Source organism: Buteo buteo, chromosome 7 (genome assembly GCF_964188355.1).
Source record: "Buteo buteo chromosome 7, bButBut1.hap1.1, whole genome shotgun sequence".
NCBI classification, from domain to species: Eukaryota; Metazoa; Chordata; class Aves; order Accipitriformes; family Accipitridae; genus Buteo; species Buteo buteo.
Window position 1 is genome coordinate 43,189,368 of NC_134177.1, and position 21,442 is coordinate 43,210,809.

At 52.2% G+C, this 21,442-nt stretch overlaps 1 protein-coding gene across 1 annotated transcript in view; it reads right to left on the bottom strand.

Moving 5' to 3' along the window:
* LHFPL7 (LHFPL tetraspan subfamily member 7) overlaps window positions 1-19,937 on the bottom strand; it is a 66,171-nt gene extending 46,234 nt beyond the window's left edge. Inside the window, exons 1-2 of the mRNA XM_075032858.1 lie at window positions 19,647-19,937; window positions 7,992-8,130 (exon numbers count right to left, since the gene is read on the bottom strand). Of these exons, the coding sequence (XP_074888959.1) occupies window positions 7,992-8,130; window positions 19,647-19,937 (430 nt within the window). The remainder of the gene's footprint in view (window positions 1-7,991; window positions 8,131-19,646) is intronic.
* Between the last annotated feature and the right edge of the window lie 1,505 nt (window positions 19,938-21,442).

Sequence of the window (21,442 nt, forward strand, 5' to 3'; positions counted from 1 at the left end):
TCTGAAACACATGGCTCTGGCACAGTGCTGGGGTCCTTGGGGCTGGCTTGTATTTGCTCAGGGGCAGCAGCTTTGGAGCCTCAGTGGCACTTGTTATTTGTTGTTCCCATTTATTGCAAAGCACTGTTATTATTTACAAAATATACTTTTTATGGACTGTTACTGCATCCAAGTGCAATAACTGGTCTAAACTCAAATCCCTAGGAGAACTGTTGAAAGAGAAGCAATTTGGCCACATATTAATCGGACAAGGATTTCCCCAGGTTTAAGAGAACAGAAAATATGTTTTGTATAAGTGAACTAGTTCTTTCTTGCAGTATAAAACTGCTCTTTTCCAATGATAGCAATGAAAGGATATTGTTTCTGTCACTGATGCCACTGGAAATGTATTTTCCCTCTCCAAGAAACCAATGAAAGGACACGGCTGGTTTATTCGCTAAATGAGGCTACTGAGAAATACACTACTCCCGGCATTAGCCCAGGCACACTGCTACTGCCATGTCCCTGGCCTGACAGGAAGGAAAAGGCACCAAGTCAGCAGGTGTGTGCCAAATGGCAAAACCATACCTGGAGAAAATCAAAGCACAGTTTGAGAGCTAAGCAGAAGACAGACAACTGTCCAAACGTCAGATGGAAAGGAATCCCTAAGTTCTCTCACCGAGGGTGAAGCGGGGCTCAGCTGCTGTACAGCGCAGCCAGGGTCTGGCCCCTTCTCCTTCAGCAGCTCTGCACCTTGTATGAAATGAGCTTAAACCCTGGGGAAAGCTAATCTGCACCTAATCTGTGGCAGGGAGCCTGGCCATTAGGAAAGCTGCCAGCCCCTCTCCCTTTTACTGCTAAATTTAATGGTCTGGCTCTCCGCTGAAGGTTTTAGGTTTTGGAAGTAAAATCTCGAAATGGCTGTCGAACCAAGGTGATCTGTCACTCGAATGTATGCACTGAAGTGAGCATGGAGAAATTACTGTTTCAGCAGAAGTGAAAATTTCCTCCAGTGAAAGGCTGAAGTTGAGTCTATGTTTGTGGTTCCACTTTCATGCTTGTCGATCCGCAGATCTGGCAAGTTCATTTTGCTTCCCTGCAACATCCTCCCAGGTGACACCTCCCAGTTGGAAGGTAGACAGAAAAAAAGTCAATTGTTGTTTTTAACATGGGAGTTCATCAGATTCTTAAACAGGCAGAGATTGGTAGAATAACATCATCTGGGCTTTGGTGCGGGTGCCCAGCATCTCTGCAGGGTTCAGAGCAGTCCCTCTGCAGGACACACTGGCCTGAGGCCCAGGATGTTGACAGCTTATACTGAGCTGAATTCTGGAGCAAATTGGCAAAAAATGCAGCAAAAGAGGATTTGCATCAGTGCGAGTGAAAAACATGAGAGCACACGTAAGTCAGGCATAAGCAATATTGGCTCCAGAGTGAAGCACCTCTTGGGCTGGGCTGCGACAGAGCCCCCTTTCCAGCACCCCGGCAGTGGGCTCCTACTATCAGATATTTATTAGTTGTGTCAGGAATTAGTGAGAGTTCACTGACTGAATAATAATGTGCCAAAGGCAGTTTTTCGACTTTGCTAATGTAATTAAAGAAAGCAGGGCGAAAAAGCCTTGCACCAGGGAAGGAACCAGGGCTTCAGATGTCGTTGGTCGCTGTCCCTATTGCAAGGATGAGATGTGAAATGTGGAGGGGAGAGGGTGAAGATGGCAATGAGGACCTGAGCAGTGACAAGGATCATGCAATTACGGCCAGCTGTGATGGGAGGATTGCTCTTTCTGGAGAAAGACAAGGAGAAACCAGAAGAGCTGCCCTTGTGACTCAGGAGCTGGATCCATTGCTGGGTTCAGGTTTTATGCTGCTGTTTTTTACTTTCATGCCCAAACGCCTTGCATCAAGGCTAGACTTTGCTTTATTTTTGGCGCTTCTTCTCTTCCTTAGCCAAATCTTGCAGTTTTGGAGGATCTTTTGTAAATGACTGGAAACAGCTTTATGGCAACAATTTGTTAATACTGCTCTGGTGATCGAACAGAGCCAGCAGTGTCACTGCATCAGGCCTGAACACATTTTTCAAGCCCCACAAGTAGAGGGACCACATGGGCTCTGTGATAAAAGCCAAGATGCTATTTCTAAAACAGGGATGGGGGAAGCTTTGGGTGATTTTAAATCAATTCAATGCCTGGACAACAGGGCACTGCTCCCGCGCTGCCTCCACTGCCAAGTTCCTCTTCCAAATCCCAGGGCTGTCTTCTGACAAACAACTCTCAGCGTCAACAGGTTGGGGCTCCCAGGCACTGTGCCCACAAAAATGCCCATCGGGAAACTGGCTGCAGGTCAGCCCCCAGTCCGGACTGCGTGGGAGGGGGTGGGAAAGGCTGCACTGTGGGAAAGGTCTGGAATCAGCTCAGACCCTCTTCTCCTCGGCCATTCCTGAATGTTTTTAATATTGGTTGCAGTGTTGGCCACCCAACCCCAAACCGTCCCCTGCCTTGAGCAGATGTCTGCTCCATTTATGTCTCCTCAAAGAGGTGCTGCAGGGGCCATGCTGTGACACTGCCTGCACCCCGGGAGCAGTGGGCATGTCCCCACTGTCCAGTGGCTCCTGCAACATCCTCGGACATTGCTCTCCAGCATCCCCAACAGCTGCTGGTGCCACAAGTCCTTTAGTACATTGGAAGGTGATATTTGGCAGAGTGCCTTCCCCAGGCCATTATTTCAATCATGATTTCTTGGTGAGGGGCAGGATGGGAGAGATCTGAGACCTTGCAGGCAACTGCTGCGTGTGCAGACTGGCCACGTGCACTGATGTAAGTGAAGCTCTGTCACCTCAAAGCACCTTTTGGCCCTAAAAATGCAGCACTTGAGCTACAGAGCAAAACATAGGGAGGCAAGCAGAGCTGCACTTTCCTGAGTCATGGCAACAGTTCCACTGCTGCCCAGTTATCAGAGACCCCATCAGGCAGCACTCCAAAACCACCTTGCATGGTAGTGATGGCAGCAGGGAAGGGGAGACTTTCACAGTGTTTTTAATAGCAGGCCAGCAATTACCAGGCAGCCATGACCCCTCTATTTGCTGCCACCAAGGAGATGCTAGCAAAGGTCAGAGTACCCAGGCAGCTTGGTTGTACACCCTCTTGGTGCTATTTTTATCTAAGTTACTAATTACACATTACCTATATGTCACCAGGCTAATCAATATTAATCTGAGGAATCAATACGGATGTGGATGACAGTGCTGTTTGCCATTCAGAGCCTGCACAAGCTGGGAAAAACAGGGCACCATTGATCCCAAAGGTGGGCTGAGGTGCAGGGCGGGACAGGAGGCACAATGCGGGAAGTGACCACATGCTGCCTTCCTAAATAATACTGTGACACAGGGACTGGGCCAGCCTCCTGTCCAGGAACCTGCCCACTCTGCACTGCCCCCCAGCACGTGCCTGCATCCCAAGGCTGGGGCAAACCTCCCAGCCATCCCGCAGCACTCCCTTAGGAACAGCACAGCCCATTTTAATCTGGGCTGATTTTCAGTCCTTCGGACTCGATGCATTTAAAAGATTCACACTGATCTGAAAATGAACAATTCTCCCTCTTTATGTGTTCTCACCTGATGATCAATGTCTTAAGTAATCACAGGCTACTTCAAAAAGCACAAGGTCTCCTACACTTTGCTTTGCTGCTTAACTAATCAAAAGCTGAAGCCGTCTCTGTAATGTCACCATGCTTCTGCCAGCAAGAGGGATCTTGGCTGCAGAATGCAATCAAATTTTGCAGGAAGAAGCTCTTGGGACTACCATGAAATTTGGGATTAAAGTGCAGCTAAGTAAGGGAATTGTGGAACTGGGGGTTTCTGCCTGTCTTACTGGAGTCTTATAACTGTTCTGATTCTGTCACAGCAATGCTGGGAAATTGCTCTTTGAAACCAAAAGAGCCTTAGAAAGGCACAGGCAGGTCAGGATCATTTGCCTTCAGCACTGGGTTTGTCTTCAGCAGTGAGTTGATGGTGGTAGGATTAGACAGAGAGCAGCATGGGGTGAAAGCAAACCTTTCCCCAAAGGCTTCCCTATTGCTCAACTGTGCCTGTGCCCTCGAAGAGGTGCAAAGCTCTGCAGCCTCCTCCTGTCAGGCTGCTTCACAGGTATGTCTCAGAAACCAGAGAAAACATCAGCAGCCGTGGGGCGGCTGGGGGTGCATCCAGTTACTAACCACTGATGGATCAGCTACCACTCACCAGCAAAGCAAGAGCCCTTTGCCTGAAAAACACATGGTGAAAAGCTTCCAAAAAGCAACACAATCCTGGTTTTTATTGAGGCTTTTAGGGTAGCAAAAGGAGCTGTGGAGGGAGGCTGCTAGTCCCTGCTGCCTGCCTGTGAAAACTTGTTGCTTTTCCTAAGCAGCAGATGCAATCCGCTTTGGTGCCAGGGCCTGGTTGCCAGCAGCTTAATCCAACAGCAGACCCATAATCCTTCCCTCAGTCCCACAAGCCCCAAAAGCAGAAAGCTGCCCAGATTTGCTGTTTGATGGGGTTTACTCAGCCTCAGTTGCAAGCTCAGTTTCCACTAGTAGGGAGCCTTCCTCCCCTGGAAAGGCTATTCCCGTGGGAGCGCAGATGCTCCTGGGCTGGGGAGCAGACACGGTCCACACTGGAAACCTGGCAGAGGCTGCTTTGGCTCTTGGCAGCCCCCAGCCTTCAGGACACTCCTCTAATGCAGTGATGCTGCCGTGGACTTTGTGAGCTGTGACGGCTCGGAGTGGGGCCTCGGGGCTCCCCAGGGCATCACCGACAGGTGCTCGTGGGTGAAGCCAGTGCCTGAGACACTGTGATGGTCCGATGCTCCTTCCAGCAGCTTTGCCACTGGCAGTCACTCAAAAACTGGTCTGAGAGCTTTGCAGAGATAAACTGTAATGTCCAGCTATAAACCACAAGCCCCTGGCACAGCACCTGGAAGCCACCAGAGAGGTTGTACAGGCACAGCCAGCCCCGGAGAACATCCCCTACCCTTCCCTTACAGCCCCACAGAGCAGGAGACATTTCTCCCTGGAGTTAACTCCTATTTTTAAAATGCCAACAAAGAGGCTTTTGCTGAAAAATGACTGACAGGACTTCAGCTGTACACCCATTTGCACTCCCTGCCCCTGGAGTTAGCCCTGGAGCCCCTCTCTATCAGCAGTGATGGGCTGCAGCTGGGGGTTGGGGCCGCCCTGCTGACCCACACATAAATGGGGCCAGCTTGGCTACCTCACTCTTTCTGGAGGTGCTGCTATACAGGTTTGGGAGGGGGTATAGCAGAAATTTAATTTTAATAAGCTGGCACCATGTTTAGGAAGTGAGCCTCATCTCTAACCTCTGAGGGGCAGCTTTGACTTTGCTTGTAGGGTGTGAGAGCTGAGCAAATGTTATGTCTTTTATCCTTCCCCCTCTTCCTGCTGCTCATTTACTCTTTTATTAGGGATCATCCTCTTGTCGTTTCTGTGGATATATTGTTTTTTTTTCTAAGGGGTGGATGCCAGGCATCAGGAATCATGTGTTCAACGTATGGTGGCAATTAGCCCAGCTCTGAACCCTGGTGGTATGTCTGTGTCTGCAATTAATGCTCTGCTCTATCTGCATGAGGTTTCTGTCTTCCTTCCTTCTGGGGGTAGAAAAGGCACAACTTGGATCTTTAAAAAAATAGCAGGAAAGTGTTAAAGACAACTTGAGCCTGACTGCCCTTTGCTGTGTGGCTGCTCTCAGGATTGGGTCTTTTTTTGGTTCAGCATGGCCTCTGCACCTGGATTTATGAGAGTGTGGCTTGGGGTCTGTGGGGACTGATTCTGGCTCTGCTGGTGCCTCTGCTCATGCACTTTATGGCATGTTTCATGCTCCTGGCTGAATGCACCTGGCTCTTTACTAGGAAATTAGATTGCCTGATTGAATGTTTTATAGTATTAAGCTTATTTACTTGTGTCTTTGGTGCTCTGCAAAATATATTGAGTTATTTTTGTGGGATCAGAAAATGAGAGCAAAATTTGGATGGGGGGGGGGGAATATCAGGGCAGGTAGAGGGAAGGTGCCTGTGGGACCTGCTGTGCTTCAGGGACACCTGGAGTTTGGGAGAAATGTGGCCACCTCCTCCCTCCCACTGCTCTGCCCTCATCTCATGGTGGTTTTATAGGGGGTTCCCCAGCAGAGCTGCCTGCCCCCCATCAGGAAGCTGCTCTACAAAACCTCATGGGCTTGGTCTGCTTTCCTTCTCTCCCATATAAATTCATCTACCCTAAAATCCCTGCTTTTTTCTATGAGATAATGTGATTTTGGGGGAGGAGTTTCTCTTGTCACCTGGCTGCAGCTGATTTCTAATGAAGAGCTTACTCCTGGGGCAGAGGAGGAACAGGGAGAGAAATTGGGGGGGGGCAGGCAGCACTTCTAAATCCAAATACATTAAACCATTTAATTCTGTTGACTCAGGGCTGCCTGGCTCTGAATAGGAATTAATCCACAGTGAACCAAAATTAAAAAGCGCAATACAAAATGCTTAGCAAGGCACCGCCAGGGTTTAAAGCAACCCATTAGCTTGCTCAAATGTACCCAGTAAATTTTCATTTGTCAATAACGCTTAGAGCCTACAGTTTATTTACAGCCTGTTCAATATTACCAAAACCCCTCAGAGCACCTCATTTGTATTTATCTGCCACAGTGGGTTTCCTTTCCAGGGACTCTTCCTAATCCCTTGCTTTGTACCTGCTTGTCTCTCCTTGCAGAGCCAGACCAGCAGGGATGTGCCACCCTCCTCCTTGGGCAAAGGTAATTGCAAAGTTAACCACTTCCATCCCATTTATCCCCTGCATGGGAGACCACCTGCAAGGGCACCCTGAGCCACCTCGCTGTGTGACCCACGCTATCCCTGGACTGGGGCTGAGACCTGCTGGCATGGGGCTCCTCCAGCCCATGTCCTGCACCCAGGGGATGCGTTGACCACAGGTGAGGGAAATCCCTGAATTGTGGCTTCCAAGGGATGCATCAGTCACTAGTGATGGGACACCAGCATGAGCAGCCGCCTCTGTGGACCCACAGCCTGGCTGAGCTGGAACAGCTGTGGCTAACAGGCTAGGCCCCTCCATCTGTTCCCAGATCGGCTCCTGTGGGATGAGCCCTGGTGAGGAGAGCGCATAACAGGATTTCCCCCAAAAGCCGCTTGAATGCTGCCAGGCAGATAACGAAGCCTGGCTGGCCCTAAGGATTTCTTCAAGGAAAGGAGTTTATTCTCAGGCACAAACATGAACGGGCGGTTTAATCTCCTGTCATGGCTTGTGTCCAGTTGGGGTGGTTTAGTCCAACACTTCAGCTCCTGGAGACGTGGCTCCCCGCAGTGGAGACCAGTCTCAGGTGGACTTTGTTCCTCCACAGGGAGCACAGGTTGGGGATGGACGTTCCCCAACTGCCTGCCTCCTCCCCTCTGCATTAGCACTTCTCAAAGGCAGAAACATAAGCAACTGCAATGGAAATATAAGAGAATGTAGCATCAAGTGGGCTGCCCAGGAAGGCCAAGGGGGAGATGTGGGACAGGGTGGGCAACAGCCTGTCTCAGGTGTAAGGCTCAGAGAGGGAAATGCCCTCCAGAGGTTTAATTGCAAAGATGGCCCAAATGGGACTGCAAACTTTACAGAAGGCAACTACTAGACCCCAAGAGGTGCAGCAGCGCCCTGCCAGCAGACAGCCTGGTCTCTGCTGCTTGCCGCAGCCCCCTGCCCTACACAACACTGTGAGCAGGGGTTAGTGAGCCAGACCTGCAGCTCAGGCTCTCTGCCACAGACCTGCATATTTGGGCAGAGGTGATTTTCAATAGACTTTATAAGCATGGATGCAGGAGCCAATTGCTAAAGCAAAGGGCCGCTCTCTTTTCTCCCAGCATTGGTTGGGGTTTACAAGCACCTCTTGCTGCTGAGATCCAGGATGCTGTGAATGGCTGGGCAGCACACTGAGGAAACCCCATCTTGCCACCCCAAAGAGCAAAGTCCCCGTCACTTGCCTGCTGCTGTCTGCATGTAGCCAGCCAGGGTGCAGACTCGCCTCTCACAGGCTCCACCGGGCAGTAGGACGGCGACGATGGCCAGCAGCGAGCTGAGAGCCAGCAGGGCACAGCCACCCGCACACAGCACGGCACTCGTCTGAAAGGACACGCAGGGCTGTCAGTGAGGTGATACCCCACCACTGTCCCCGTGACACCTCCCCACAAATTCTCCCTCTTGAAGTGAGAAGTGGAGCCCCATCGTGGGCAGCTTCTCCCACCTTCTCCCTTCCACCTTCTGTTGCTTAAGTTCACTGTGAAGTCCTGAGCCCATGGTTCACCCATCACCTGGTCCCAGGGGTTATTAGCATTCGGGCTATGGTGATAATAGCAAATGTATTACATGCATGAAGGGCTACGTCACTAACACAAGTGCCATTAGATGCCTGCAACGCGTGTCAGTGCCTCCACTGAGAGCTGAAATGTATCTCATGACGGCGCCTACCCCTGCGAGCCTGGCAATTAGAAGGTATTTTGCCAATGATGCTCCACGGCGGGGAACCTGCTGCTGCACGGGTTTCATTGCAGCCAGCCTCTGCCAACACAGCAGGCTGCTCCCACCCACTAGCCCAGCTCACCTCCAGCAACCCCACCAGCTTTTCCCTGCAGTGGCCATGTCTTTGATTTAGCCTCTTCTGCAACAAAATTGAGTCGTTTGGGGCTGGTATTCAAACCCAGCTCACGCTGTGGGATGATGCTTTTGGGTGCCGGAGGCTATAGGAGTGCCTGGTGGGCTGTGTTTTCACTGGAGGCTGGCACAGTGCGGAGGGGCAGTCAAAAGGGAGGCCAGCACAGCAGCCTGTCCCCCACCATCACCTGGTCGGGGTGGAAGCAGCTTTGCTATTTAATATTCTGGCAGTAAGATGCAAACTGCATCAGCATCTAAAACTGGGAAAAGCACTAATTTATGGCAAAACCAGCTTGCCCTTGGGTAGGGGTACCTGATTGCTGCACTGTTGCTGTTTCTGCCCCCATTGCAGGTGACATTTCCACCTCTGCCAACAGGATGGCACCGGCAGCGAGGTGGTCCCCGTACTGGTGGGGACATGTGCCAGCCCAGCCAGGGGCATAGCGTGGCCAGGGGTGATGAGGGGACCCATGATGGGTGCCTCCTCCTCCAGCACTCAGCTCGTGGCAGCCTTCAAACAGTGCGAGGGCACCTCGGTCCCGGCATTGTGGCAGCCATGCCAAGTCCTGTCATTTCACAACATTTCATGGCAAATTCCATGAAATGCTTCTGGCTTTGGTGAGTCACCCTGCAGTAATGTCTGCCTCTTGGCTCCCCAAAGCGGTCCAGCTGTAAGACAGGTCTTGTCCTCATTTTTCTACCAAGCCTCATTTTCATAACATTGCGGGGGGGGGGGGGCGCTGCCCTAAAGAGCTCAGATCCCAGCTCCACCTGCCCTTGTCTAGCCCTCTCGCCCTGGTGAGACGTTCTGGTTAGAAATGCACAGTTTTCCTTTTTTACTTTTCCCCCTATAGTTGAGCTTTTGGGCAACCATGGTTTACTACAGGAACAAACCCAATACATGTTTCCATTTGGCCCCCCTCACCCAAGAGGTTACAAATGAGGAGTAAATAATCTGCTAAATGAAAGTTATGCTGCAGGAACCACAGGCAGGCTGGAGAGGAGGAAGAGGAATTGGGTTTACCCTGTGATGGCTACAGGCGGTCCAAGCAGCTAAAAACCCCCTCCAGCGCTAGTGGTGCTGCCCCACAGGTCTGGCACTGCCCTACATCTACCTGTGTTATTTACTGCTGAGCTGGTTTTTAGCAGCTGGACTGGCTGGTGCTGTGGTGGCAGAGCCACTGCCTGTACGGTCCTGCCCAGAAGCTGCAGCCACTCCAAGGGACACACTGGGGCTGGCAAGGGATGGGCCAGGGGAGCATGATCACCGCCCTGACACCCTGGTGCGAGCGCTTCCCCTGGTGTTGTGTAGTGATTAGAAATCAGCATCTTATTTATAGCCTATTTATGCACGGCACAAGCAATGCAAATGCTGTCCTGGCAATAAATTAATTCCTGACATGCAATGTAAAAGGCACGGCTGTGCAAACAGCTACCGAGAGAAATGGAGAGGCTGTTTCGGCAGGGACTGTGGAAGCAGGGTATCTGCTCCTCTCTGGTGCCTTCCAAGCCACCGAGAACCAAAGAGACAAGTGATGCTGCAGGGCAAAAGAGATGAGGGACCAGCCCCTTGCCCCATCCAGACTCCGGGAGGGATCCATGGGGTTTGGGATGGGATGGGCAACCCCATCGCACAGACACCCTCCCAGCGTAGAACCCCACGGGGACCGCGGCCGCAGCCCTTGCTCCCCACCACTCCCAGGGCAGCAGCACGGCAAGGAAATATGGACTAATAAAAAAAAAAGAAGGATTACTCTGCCCAGCATCTGAATTTCACCTTCCACCCGGCAACATGCAAAACCATCCTCCTTTGCGAGGACCATTAATTATTTAGAGCGATGAATTTTTCAGCAGAAAGGGGTCTTGTGAAGCAGGCTAGTTCCCCTTTCGTGTGAAGCATATTATTTTTAATGATCTAGGTTCTTCTTAATTATGGTAGTGGAAATCCCCTAAAAACTCACAGCTCCTGCTGGAAACAACCTATGAGCTGCTCAGACTGCTAATCCCTGCAGAAAGGTGCAAAGACATTTTTCAGGACATAGTGCCAAGAAAAAAGGCACAAACAGGATGGGTGCAGGTGAGCATTACACTGAAAGAAGAGTTGGGTCTGGTTCGGGTCCTGCCATCAAGGTTCACGCAGGCGGCAGCAAGACTGCAGGGTCCTGGGGCTGGCAGCACCCTGATGCACACAGTGTTGGCCAAAAAATGACCAAATCCAGTCAGGCCTTGGTAAAGGGAACTAAGGTCTCATTTTGAATAAATGTGTTAAAATTCACGTGGGCAAAAGGTGTAGGTAAATGGTGAGGTTTGTTTTCTGCCATGTGGGCCAGAAATGCTGAGCCACTGGCCGGCTGCCAGGCAGCTCTGGGGGCAGAAGGAGTAACGCAGCTGAGCAGATTTGCTGTGGGGCACAAGGGATGGCAGTGGCGCAGCTGCCCCAAAATAGGTGGCAATAGGAAAACGCACGAGGCACTTCAGGCCAGATTGCAAGAGACCCTGCTGCAAGCTGGCAGTCTCAGTCTGGCTCCTACATTACACTGGTACACCGTGGCCAGAGCTGCTTGAACACAAGGCACAAACTTCTTTCCCTAATATGTTGGCGTTACCTGCCAAAACACTGGATATGCTCATGTAAACCAGAAATTTTGCTTTGTCATAACCTTTCCAGGGCCTTGGCTGGGAATTATCTCAAGTGCTCCTGCCCTGTACTGGAGTCGCACCTGCAGATCAAACAGCCACTTCCAAAGAAAAATAATAAGGCTCAAGTTTGAAGAAGTTCATGGAGCAAAGGTACCAAACAGTAACAGCCAAACCCCTTCTCTTTCCCACTGCACAGCACCTCCCTCTCTCCTCCCTGTTTGTGCCTGTTGCATCTTGAGCAGAAAGGAGAGGATGCAGGAAACAGGATGCAAAAGCTGAAACCCAAAAATCGACGGCGGGGAGCTAACAAACAGGATGCATCAAGGCTGTCTGTGAGACCCCAGCTCAGGCAGGGGCAGGAAAAAGCCCATTCATCACAGCAGAGAGCACAGCTCCCAGTGCAAAACTGGCCAGGGAGAAGCGGGACCTTGCTGCCCGGTGGGCTGCCTCTCCCCAGCCATCACAGACCCGTGGCAGAGGAGACCCCCTGCGGGAGCCCAGCAGCCCAGGGCTGTGAGCTATCCTGCCTCTGCCACGCTGGGAAAAGACATAAAACCGTGTCAGATTTTCTGCTCCCACTCCCAGGGAGATTAATTGTTTATCCCCAAACAAATTAATAGTCCCCTGGTGGGACTGTAAATATGCCTTTATGTAGTGTAGTAAATTCCGATTAACAACAATCCCCTACCCGTTATTTTAATATTTTACAGGTCTGACATGCGCCATGGCTGCGCCATTCACTATGCAATAAATCTGCTGAAGATGTGTTTCCATTCACCAAAAAACCCAAAATGTCACACAATGACCATGCTGGGAAGAATCACTTAATATCCCTAATGAAAATTTTAAAAAAGTTAACCCATCTTTTGAAGCCAGCATCCATGGTCTTTACAGTTTAAAGTGAAAAGGGCAAAGGGAGAAAAAACTGTCTGGTCAAATGAGTTAGTGCTGAGAAATGGTACCCGGGGTTTGGCTTGGCGGAAATAAACCGTGTTGGCAAAGCTCCTGCCATCACATCCTGTGCACTGGGTCACACCATGATGCACATTAGTTTATTAATGCAATTTATTAATTGGAACTTGACCACCCTCAACAGCTGCCATCCCGGATGGGCCCTATGGTACTCAGAGCAGTAGGCTGAAGGCAAGGTTACAGACTGCTTGGGTATTTCAGACCTGCTCAAATGCTTAAGCACCTTTGCAAATGGGGACAGAAAATAAATACCCTAAATAATGAGGAAATAAAGCCACAGGCTAAGTGAGAAAAAGAAAGAATGAAGGTCACAGCATGTCTGGCTTTCTGGGGGTATCTGTTGAGGCAGAAAAGGTCTGAGAAACCTTGAAGGAGCTGGGGAAAAACTGGCTGTAAAAGCAACTGTGAGAGAAGAGGAGGCAAAATTAATCAAAGCGTTTTCTTTTTTTACATTTGGTCCCTTCCCATCAGAGCTCTGCGTGATTAAATATTCATTTAGGGAATATGTTTTGGGGTTAAACTGGATAGTGCTGTACCTGGAGAGGCAGAAACTGAATGGACACCAGGGTTTTTAACCTTGTTAAGAAAACAAATCAGCACTGGACAGAGGTGCTGAGTGGGGACCTGGGGTTTGGGATTTGCAGCAGTGCTGGCAAGGACCCAGGAGGCCACACCAGGGGCTGATGCCGGGAAGTGGATGCAGATGTTGGCAGCTGGGTCTGGCCCTGCTGCGTGGCTTGAGATGCTCCTGGCCAGGCTCCTGGCAGAGAAGAAGCGGTCACCACCGCCTACTGGAAGGCAAATAAAGAGGGCTAGAAAGGATCAGTGCAAATACTCAGACTGGTATCTATCTGCAGGGCAGCAGCAGTGCTGGAGCAGCAAAGTGGACTTCCCTCCATCCCAGCACCCAACGGGGTCTCCACATGCCCCTGCACCCCACGAGTCGCTGCCACCAGCACCACGTGGCCACCCGGTCCTTCGCTCCTTCCAAGCCTTCCCGTGAGTTTTGCACTGGACTCTAAAACCCCTGCTTTCATCCACACCACACTGGCCGGGACTACCCTGCACCCGAAACAGCAGTGCCTTCTCCTTGGGCCAAGGTGCAAGAGATCTTGGTAAAAACCAGGAATACCCACCTGGGTGCAACAGAGAGGCGCCTTGCCTCTGCAGGAGACACTGCGTGCACAGGGGTGGGTGGATCGAGCCTCGCAGCTTGTTCATATTTCCCCCACACAAGTCACAGAAACAAACATCCGCCATCTGGTCGGCATTAAAGCGACGGCCAGGAAGAGGATCCCACACGTCCTCATCTTCTCCTCCCCAGCAATTACCTTCCCTTTGGCACCATCTGAGAGCTTTCTCCTTCCTGTTTGATCTTCCCTCTCCATCCTGCTCCCATGCAGATGCTATCCCCTGCCCAGCAGCGCTGGGAAGTGCCTGGTGTTATCCAATGGGAATGGTGGGAGCGGGTCCAACCTCCCCAAACCAGCCCGGCAGTAACGCAGAGCCCCAGGCATGATGCTGCCGGGGAGGTGGCTGATGTCTCAGAGTCCCCTGAGCTGGGGTGGTTTGGGCTGGGGCACAGGGATGCAGAGGAGGCAATGAGGCTCCAGTCCTCATTTCTTCCCCTCCAAATGAAGGATTTGGTTGATGGGGACCTGCCCGCGCCACAGCATGCACAGGGGGGTACTTCTCCCCAGCCCAGATTTAGCTGCTCATGCACAAAATTCAGCAAACTGCCCCCCCTAAGGCACAGCTTGGCCAGTCCTGGCCTTCCAGGTAACTTTCCCACTTTCAAGCTAATCAGGGTATTCAACACAAACACCAGAGGGGTTAATGCCCAAACCGAGTCAAGAAAAAAAAAAAAGTGTTTTTTTAATTAGGGAGAAAATAAGAGACAGATAATATGTCTGATGAATTACAGCTGTCTTTCTTGCAGTGCCATTGCATCTGGGTGGAAAGCTGGAAAGCAGCTCCTAATGGCACTGCTTTATCTAAGAGGATGATGGATAGTGGTGAAAGAGAAAAAAAGAAGGGAAAAAGTAAGACATTAGCACATCAATGGTGTGCCTGTGACCTCCATCAAGGGATGTGAACCAACTTAATGAAATTTTAATTAGGCAGCAAGCAGTGCACTGTCGCTGGGTACCGGATCAGACCTTCTTACCCGCACTCTGTTATTATCCTTCCTTGGAATAAGCCCCTTCCCGGCACTGGCGGCAAAGCTGGGCTCATCGTCCTGGGCCAGGGAACGCCCCACAGGTCACAAAAGGTCTCCCATCTGGCTTTTCCTTACAAAGCCAGTGGAAAGGAGCCCGAAGGGAGTGGGACTTGCAGCTTGAAGAGGATGGAGGGAATGTCCCACCATCAAAATGACCCTGCTGTGCCCCCGCCACCCTGTGCCAGACATCGCTCTGGGCCCTACAAAGAGGAAATGCAACGTTCAGCCCAAAATGTCTCTGATGCACCCAGATGATGCCTTTCCCAAGGCACAGGGTTCAGGACTCGCTGTTTGTCAGGAAGGTTTGTGGGCAGGCGACCCAGCGTGAACCGGTCATCACTGTCATGAGCAGCCACGTTGCGGCTAAGCCCCGGCTGCTACCCAGCCTCTGGCCCCGCAGCCCAAGCAGCGATGCCACAGCTAATACCCACCTCTCTGTGCCTTTGTTTAAGCAAAGCAGCTTCCATCTCCCATTGAGAGCACAGTTGACAGAATTAATCCCGAGAGCAGCCTGTCTGTATTTTCAATCAACTTGACCTTCCACGATCCACCCGTAAGCCGGTCCTGTCTCAGCACCCATTTCAGCCCAGCTTAGTGGTGAGCGGTTCACTGGTCAGTGAGTCCTTGTTATGGTTTGCTACTCAGGCATTGAAGCATGGGGCCAGAGCCCAGGAATTACAGGTTTCCCCAACATTGGGTATTTTCTGTTCTATTAATGTAGGTCAAAAAACTCTGGGTGGCTAATGAAAGAAGATAAAGTCTACTGCAAGGTAATATGCATAAAGAGGAAGACAGTGATTTCAAGAATTGCTGAGCACTTATACCTCTTGCCAAGGTTGTGCAAGTGCAATTAAAAATCAAACTGACTTGTAGATAGAGTAAGCCGGGAAGGATCTGCTCTCTTGGGAAGTTCTTAGGATGAGGAGCTAAAAGTTGATTTCCTGATAATACCAAATTAACATGCTGGTCTGATACATGGTCCCCAGAGGTAGAGCAGACTTTGCCCAAGAGCCAGTCTCACACGTGGCTCCCTGCTTGGGTCACGTTGCAGGCCAGGGACTCCCAAAACGCTCAGCTCTCCCCTGTGCCAGAGCCTGTGCTAGAGAAGGAGTGACAGACTTTCCAAATACTCCCATCTCCATGAGCACCCCACGTGCTTTTTCACTAGGAATGGGGCTGCTGTGTAGCCCTGCAAATCTGACCCCAACAGGCAAACCTCAAAGTACATCAGGAACCCAGTGCTGAACTGACATGGCGAGAAACGGGCAATGAAGGTTTATGAAATCTTTCCATGTTTTCTAATAAAAGGGTAAGCAGGTTTACTGTGCATTTTCACTAAGGTTCACTGAATATTTTCAAGTCCTGCTATGGGTAAAAACCCAGGAAAGACCCACCCAGGGAACTCCTGGGGCTGTGCAAAGCCTTACCCACTGTCCTAAGCAGGTTATTTTGTGCTCTGCCCCAGCTGGGCATCACTGGCTTCATAGGCAAGTGGTCCATGTGGTTTTAACCTGAATACCATGGGCTGATCAGCTTCTTTTTGTTATTTTAGATTACATGCTTGGCAAAGCCTGAAAATAATTGGAGACTATGTGAAAAAATAAAAATAGAAATTTGAAATGAAGCAGCACTAGCTTCCGAAGTGCAGCATTGAGACAGGAACCCATGAGCCAAATGCTCCCACTGAAAGAGAAAATAAATTAGCTCAGGATAAAGCGCTATTTTGCACGCACACATACACACACAGCGATGTGGCACAAAAAAAAAGGAGAAAAGTAGTGAGATGCGATGAAGCAGCTCAGAGCTGAAAAGCTCACCTGTTTTCCCAGCTCTACCAGTTGGCCTCCCAAGAGCAATCCCGTCTCCCCACAGTGCCTGCACCTTTCAGGATGCCCCTCTCCAGCCTTCACAGTTCCAGGTCCTCCCACAACGGATCCTCCTTTCCACTAATTATCTGTGTAAGGGCCTCGCTCATAAATTGGCTGTGGTCCCTGGGCAATATGACCATCACCATCCTCTCTCCTCACCTGGCTCCAGCCAGACCCTCTCCAATTTCCATCAGCTCCTTCAAGGTCTCAGCCTGCACAGGACAGCCTGGCCACAACATCTCCAGGCATCAGGGATACTTTATTATCAAATAAAATCAAATAGCCATCATGATGCTGAGCACAGTGCAAAGCCCCAGCAGCCTGAGCACTGACAGGGTTAAATTAAAGGTACCCATGGTATTACAGAGCTGCAAAGTAATTATGATAGGAAGCAGAAAAAAGCCAGCAACTCTAAACAGACATGAAGGCCCTCTTAAGAGAAGAAAGGCATGTTAATTAACCTCTAGACATGATTCAAAGCATCATTTGTAGCATGATTAACATAATCCCCCAAGTGCAAACACACAATTGGCATTACCGATCATTTGCAGGGCTGAACGCTCCCCCACCCCTACATCAAATCGGCACATTTGAACAGGGAAACATTTGAAACGGTAACCCGTGCACGTTTCAGGAAACAAAAAGAACAACGTTCCCCGGGGATGGACATCCCGGCTGCAGGCTGCTCCCACCCCCTGTGCACTGCAGCTGGGCATCCTCCCCAGATGTGCTCTCAGCATCCTCCCCAGGTGCGCCATCAGCATCCTCTCCAGATGTGCTCTCAGCATCCTCCCTGGGTGTGCCACCAGCATCCCCCCAGATGTGCCACCAGCTTCACGCTAGAAGAGCTCCTGATCCCCATGTCAGCTTTAGCTTCCTTTGCCCCCCATAGCCACAGCTTCACACCCTTTTCACCAGTCTCAGGCTCTTCAGCAAAAAGCTGGTGGCTGTTTTCAAAACCTCCTAGACTCCCGTCCACAATGGGCTCTTGGCTTTCATTTAAAAAAAAGAGCTGCCCACAAGATTGCTTAAACAATTGGAAATGAATGTCACAAGTTCAGCAAGCAAAGAAAAAAGAGCCACAATTTCCCTATCTCTCCAAAAAGGAAAATCTCCTGCTTGAACTTGCGGCCAGGGCTCACAGCACTCAACTCCCCCCGTCCTGAGCACTGAGGCATGTGGGTTCGGAGGGCTGCTCATGCACAAAAGCCAAAGCTGTTGCCTGCCTTAGCAAAGCTGTCAGGGATATTTTATTATATTCCACGCCATCAAATAACCATCACAACAGGTATTCTCATCCTCATCATGGCAGAAAGCTGGTAGGGGAGCACTTTCCCCTGAAAGAGACTGCACTGTTTGTCATACATCAATTATTTGGGTGGTATTAATAAAGGAGACAAGGATGTGTCACCAAGATCCCCTGTAAACTCCACTTAGTACCGTGACATTATTCATCCCTATCACAGGCCAAGCTCGGGAGCTCAGAGGCTTTGCGTTATGTTATATTCTGGATCTAAAGTCTTTTCAGAGGCTATTAGATGGCTGAGGCTGTGTGTAGCTGAAGCTTGTTCAAATGAGTCACTGGTGAGCTTCATTCTTATCTGTAAAGTTTGTTATTATTTGGAAGTGTTTATCTGAATTATATTTGCAAAAACGTCTGAACAAAGGCCAGCTTACGGAAACAACAACATTTTTTGCACGTTTTTATATAAATCAGAAGGATTTTATGCGGCCAGTTCTTTTCTTTGCAATTCACAATATTTCTCTTTCATGACAATTTTAAGGACCATGACGGGATTTAAGTGATCACATGCAGACCTAGAGTCCTGGGAGAGATAGCAGCACAGCTTCACGGCAGGCAGAGAAATTCAACTACTGACACCCATTGTGCCAGGTACAGCCACGACATCTCGGGGATTTAGCCCTGGTATTGGAGTTTCTGCAATGTAGCAACCCGGAGCAAGTCAAAGCTCATGTGTTTTGAGCAGTGGTAGTGAAATCACACTCACAACCTCAGGATAAGAAGCTAAGAATAAAAGGAAAGGAAAGGGGAGGAGGAAGAAAGGGCAGGGGCAAGCAGGCGGCAGGATGCCGGGGCCGGGCTTTGTGTGGTCCCCGTGCACACCCAGTGGGGACAGGCGGCTCTTTGTCACCCCAGGACACTGCAGCAACCCCAGGCCCTACAGGCCTTGGCCTCCTTCCTCCCAAAAACTGGCAAGGGCATCACCCTAGGCTGGCCGGGTAGGGGAACAGCCGCAGTCCCCATGTCCAGGCTCGATTTCTGGATCCACATGTCCCAGGGGCAGCAGTTTCAGCCACCTCTCTGCTCCCCTACCGCTCAGCAAACTCAAGACAGCAAGCGATGTTCAACACCCAGCCAGGGAACATCAAACCTCTCCCGTTTCTCCCCCAACTCCTTCCCGCACACCCATGCAGGAGCTCGCCTGGGCAGATCGGAGGGATTTGAGGCCCCGGTGGTGAGGCATGGCCCGGCAGGGCAGGGTGGCCGGGTCAGACCTGCGGCACTGCCAGGGCCACGGCCACGCTGAGCACCATGGCCACGCTCAGGCTGCGCTGACCACCACACCAGCACGAAGGCACCCGGGAGGTTTCCATGCAGCACCCCAAGCGCAGCCGAGCATCCCAAAGAGGGATGCGGCCCCACGGCGACCACGGGACACCCAGGGGGTTCTGAGGGGATGCTCAGGGAACAGGACACGGAGGGATGCAGGGGATCAAAGAGATACTTGAGAGCAGCATGGAGGGATGCAGACGATGCTCGCAGGCAGCATGAGGGATGCAGGGGATGCCAGGGATGCTCAGGGCAGGACAGGGACGCTGGGGCAGGTCTGGGGGACGGGATGAGGGGATGCTGGGGAACCTGGGTCAGAACGGGGGATGCTGGGGTGGTGACAGGGGGACTTTAGGGAGGCGAGGAGGACCGAGAGAAACTGGAGAGCCTGGGGCACGTCTGGGGCGATGCACGAGAGATGATGGAGGGTGGGAGGGAGGCTGCCGGAGAGCCCGGGGCACGTCGGGGGGGATGCCGGGAGGAGATGGGGTGACGCCGGGGAACCCAAGGCAGGCAGGGAAGGGGATGCCGAGGAGGTGATGGGGGATGCCGGCGAGCCCGGGGAAGGGCAGGGAGGACGCCGGGGAGGTGATGCGGGATGCCGGGGAGGTGATGCGGGATGCCGGGGAGCTTGGGGCACGCCGAGGGGATGCCGGGGAGCCCGGGGGAGGCGGAGGTGGGGGGGGAACACACGCCGCGGAGGGGAGGCGCTCACCTGCCAGGAACCGGAGGGGATGTCTCCGAAGCCGCCGGGACCGGCGGAACCTTGGCAGCCGCGGGGCGGCCCGGCGCAACGCCAAAGCAAGCCGAAACCGGCGGCGGCGCGACCGGGCGGCAGCAGCCAGGCCGGGGAAAGGAAAGCGGCGGCGCAGGTGGCCAAGAGGCCGGCGGAAAGCAAAGCCCAGAAACAACCGACGCCGCTGCACATGGTGCGCCGGCGGGGCAGGGAACCCGCGCCCCGCACCGCCCCCGCTCCCCCCGCCACCGGCACCGGCACCGACAGCATCGGCGGCGCCGCCGCAGCGCGGCCGCGCAGCCGCCGCGGCGCGGGGCGGCCGGCGGGGCCGGCAGCGCTGCCCGCGCCCCTTGCGCGCTGCCTGCGCGCTGCCTGCGCGCCGCTCCCCCCCCCGCCCCCCCCCACCCCGTCCCCGGCTCCCTCCCCGCGGGGCGCGGCTGAGGCCGGGCGCGGTTGCGACACCCGCGGCGGGCGGGGGAGGGAGGGGAGGGAGGGGGGAGTCCCGGGAGGGGGGGGGCGGAGCGGCCCCCCCCCCCCTCACCTGCGCACACGTTTTGGGGTGGTTTACGGCGTTTTCCCTGCCCGGCTCCAGGCGTTTATTATTTAAGAGTCATTTTATTCCAGCCGTTAGCGTTAATATTTTTAAACACACCCCCGCCCTCCCCGGTGCCCGCAGACGGCGATGCTGCCGCTCCGCGGCTGCGGCTTTGCCGGACAGGGCCACGCGTGGTTGGGTTGCGGGGAATCTCTCACAGCCCCGGTGTCACCGAGGGGGGATTTTAAAAAGCACGCACAGCCCAGGGAGGCGCGCCGGGGTCCGCGGCCCCTCTCTGGGAAGATTTCCTCACTCGGGGTCTGCTCGCTTGAGCGATATTCATTTTACCCTTCAATCCCGTAGGTTTCTCCAAAGTGCTAGAGTGGAGAGCGAGGCAGAACGGCTGCCCGGGAATTTGGGTTTACTTTAGGTATAAAAGCTGCGCCTCCCAGCGCAGATGAATTTTTTATAACCGTCATTCTGAAACTTCACGGATCAGCCAGGTTTTTATTCCTGCTAAACCTCCCGGTCGCTTTGCAGCATGAATTGATTGTCTTATGCTTTTGTCTCGCAGATCTTACGGGGTTTTCTCCATCACCAGAAGCTCAGCTGTTCCCCCCCCGAGCGGTACCCACGTCCACCAGCCACAAGCCAAAAGAGCCAGATCCTTTTCTAAATACCGCAAAAAAAAAAAAAAAAATTTATCCTGCCTTAATGTCCTCAGGCGGGTTTCAGGCGCTTTCTGCCCATACCGCTGAAACAGAGTTAAAGGTATTGGGGCAGCTTTTGGTCAAAAAAAAAAAAAAAAAAGCTTTCCCTCCAAATCCGGGGTGCCTTGGCTGGTGTTTTAATCGCAGCCCTTGCAGAGGGATGGCTCAGAGACTGCCGGAGCGGGATTTTCCCGGTGAAATCCTTGCAGAGGCTGAGAACGCAGATGCCGGGGGCTTGGCACCCTCTCCTGGTGTGCGCCCAGACTGCTGGCGGGCAGGACTTCGGGTGCTGAGCTCCCCGAGGCTGCCCGAAGAGGGAAGGGATGGGCAAATAATTTGCACTTTACAGCTGAATTCACGGACAAAAACTCCGGAATAAATATAGCAAGTTCTGTCTGGGGACCCTGTTTGAGCTTCGAGAGGTGGGGGGCGTCTTTTTCTTACATTTAAAAATGTTGTGCATGCTTGTTGTTCTGTAACTTCTAGGAAAGTTGTGAAGGGACAAAAATCACATGCAGCCTTGTCTTTTC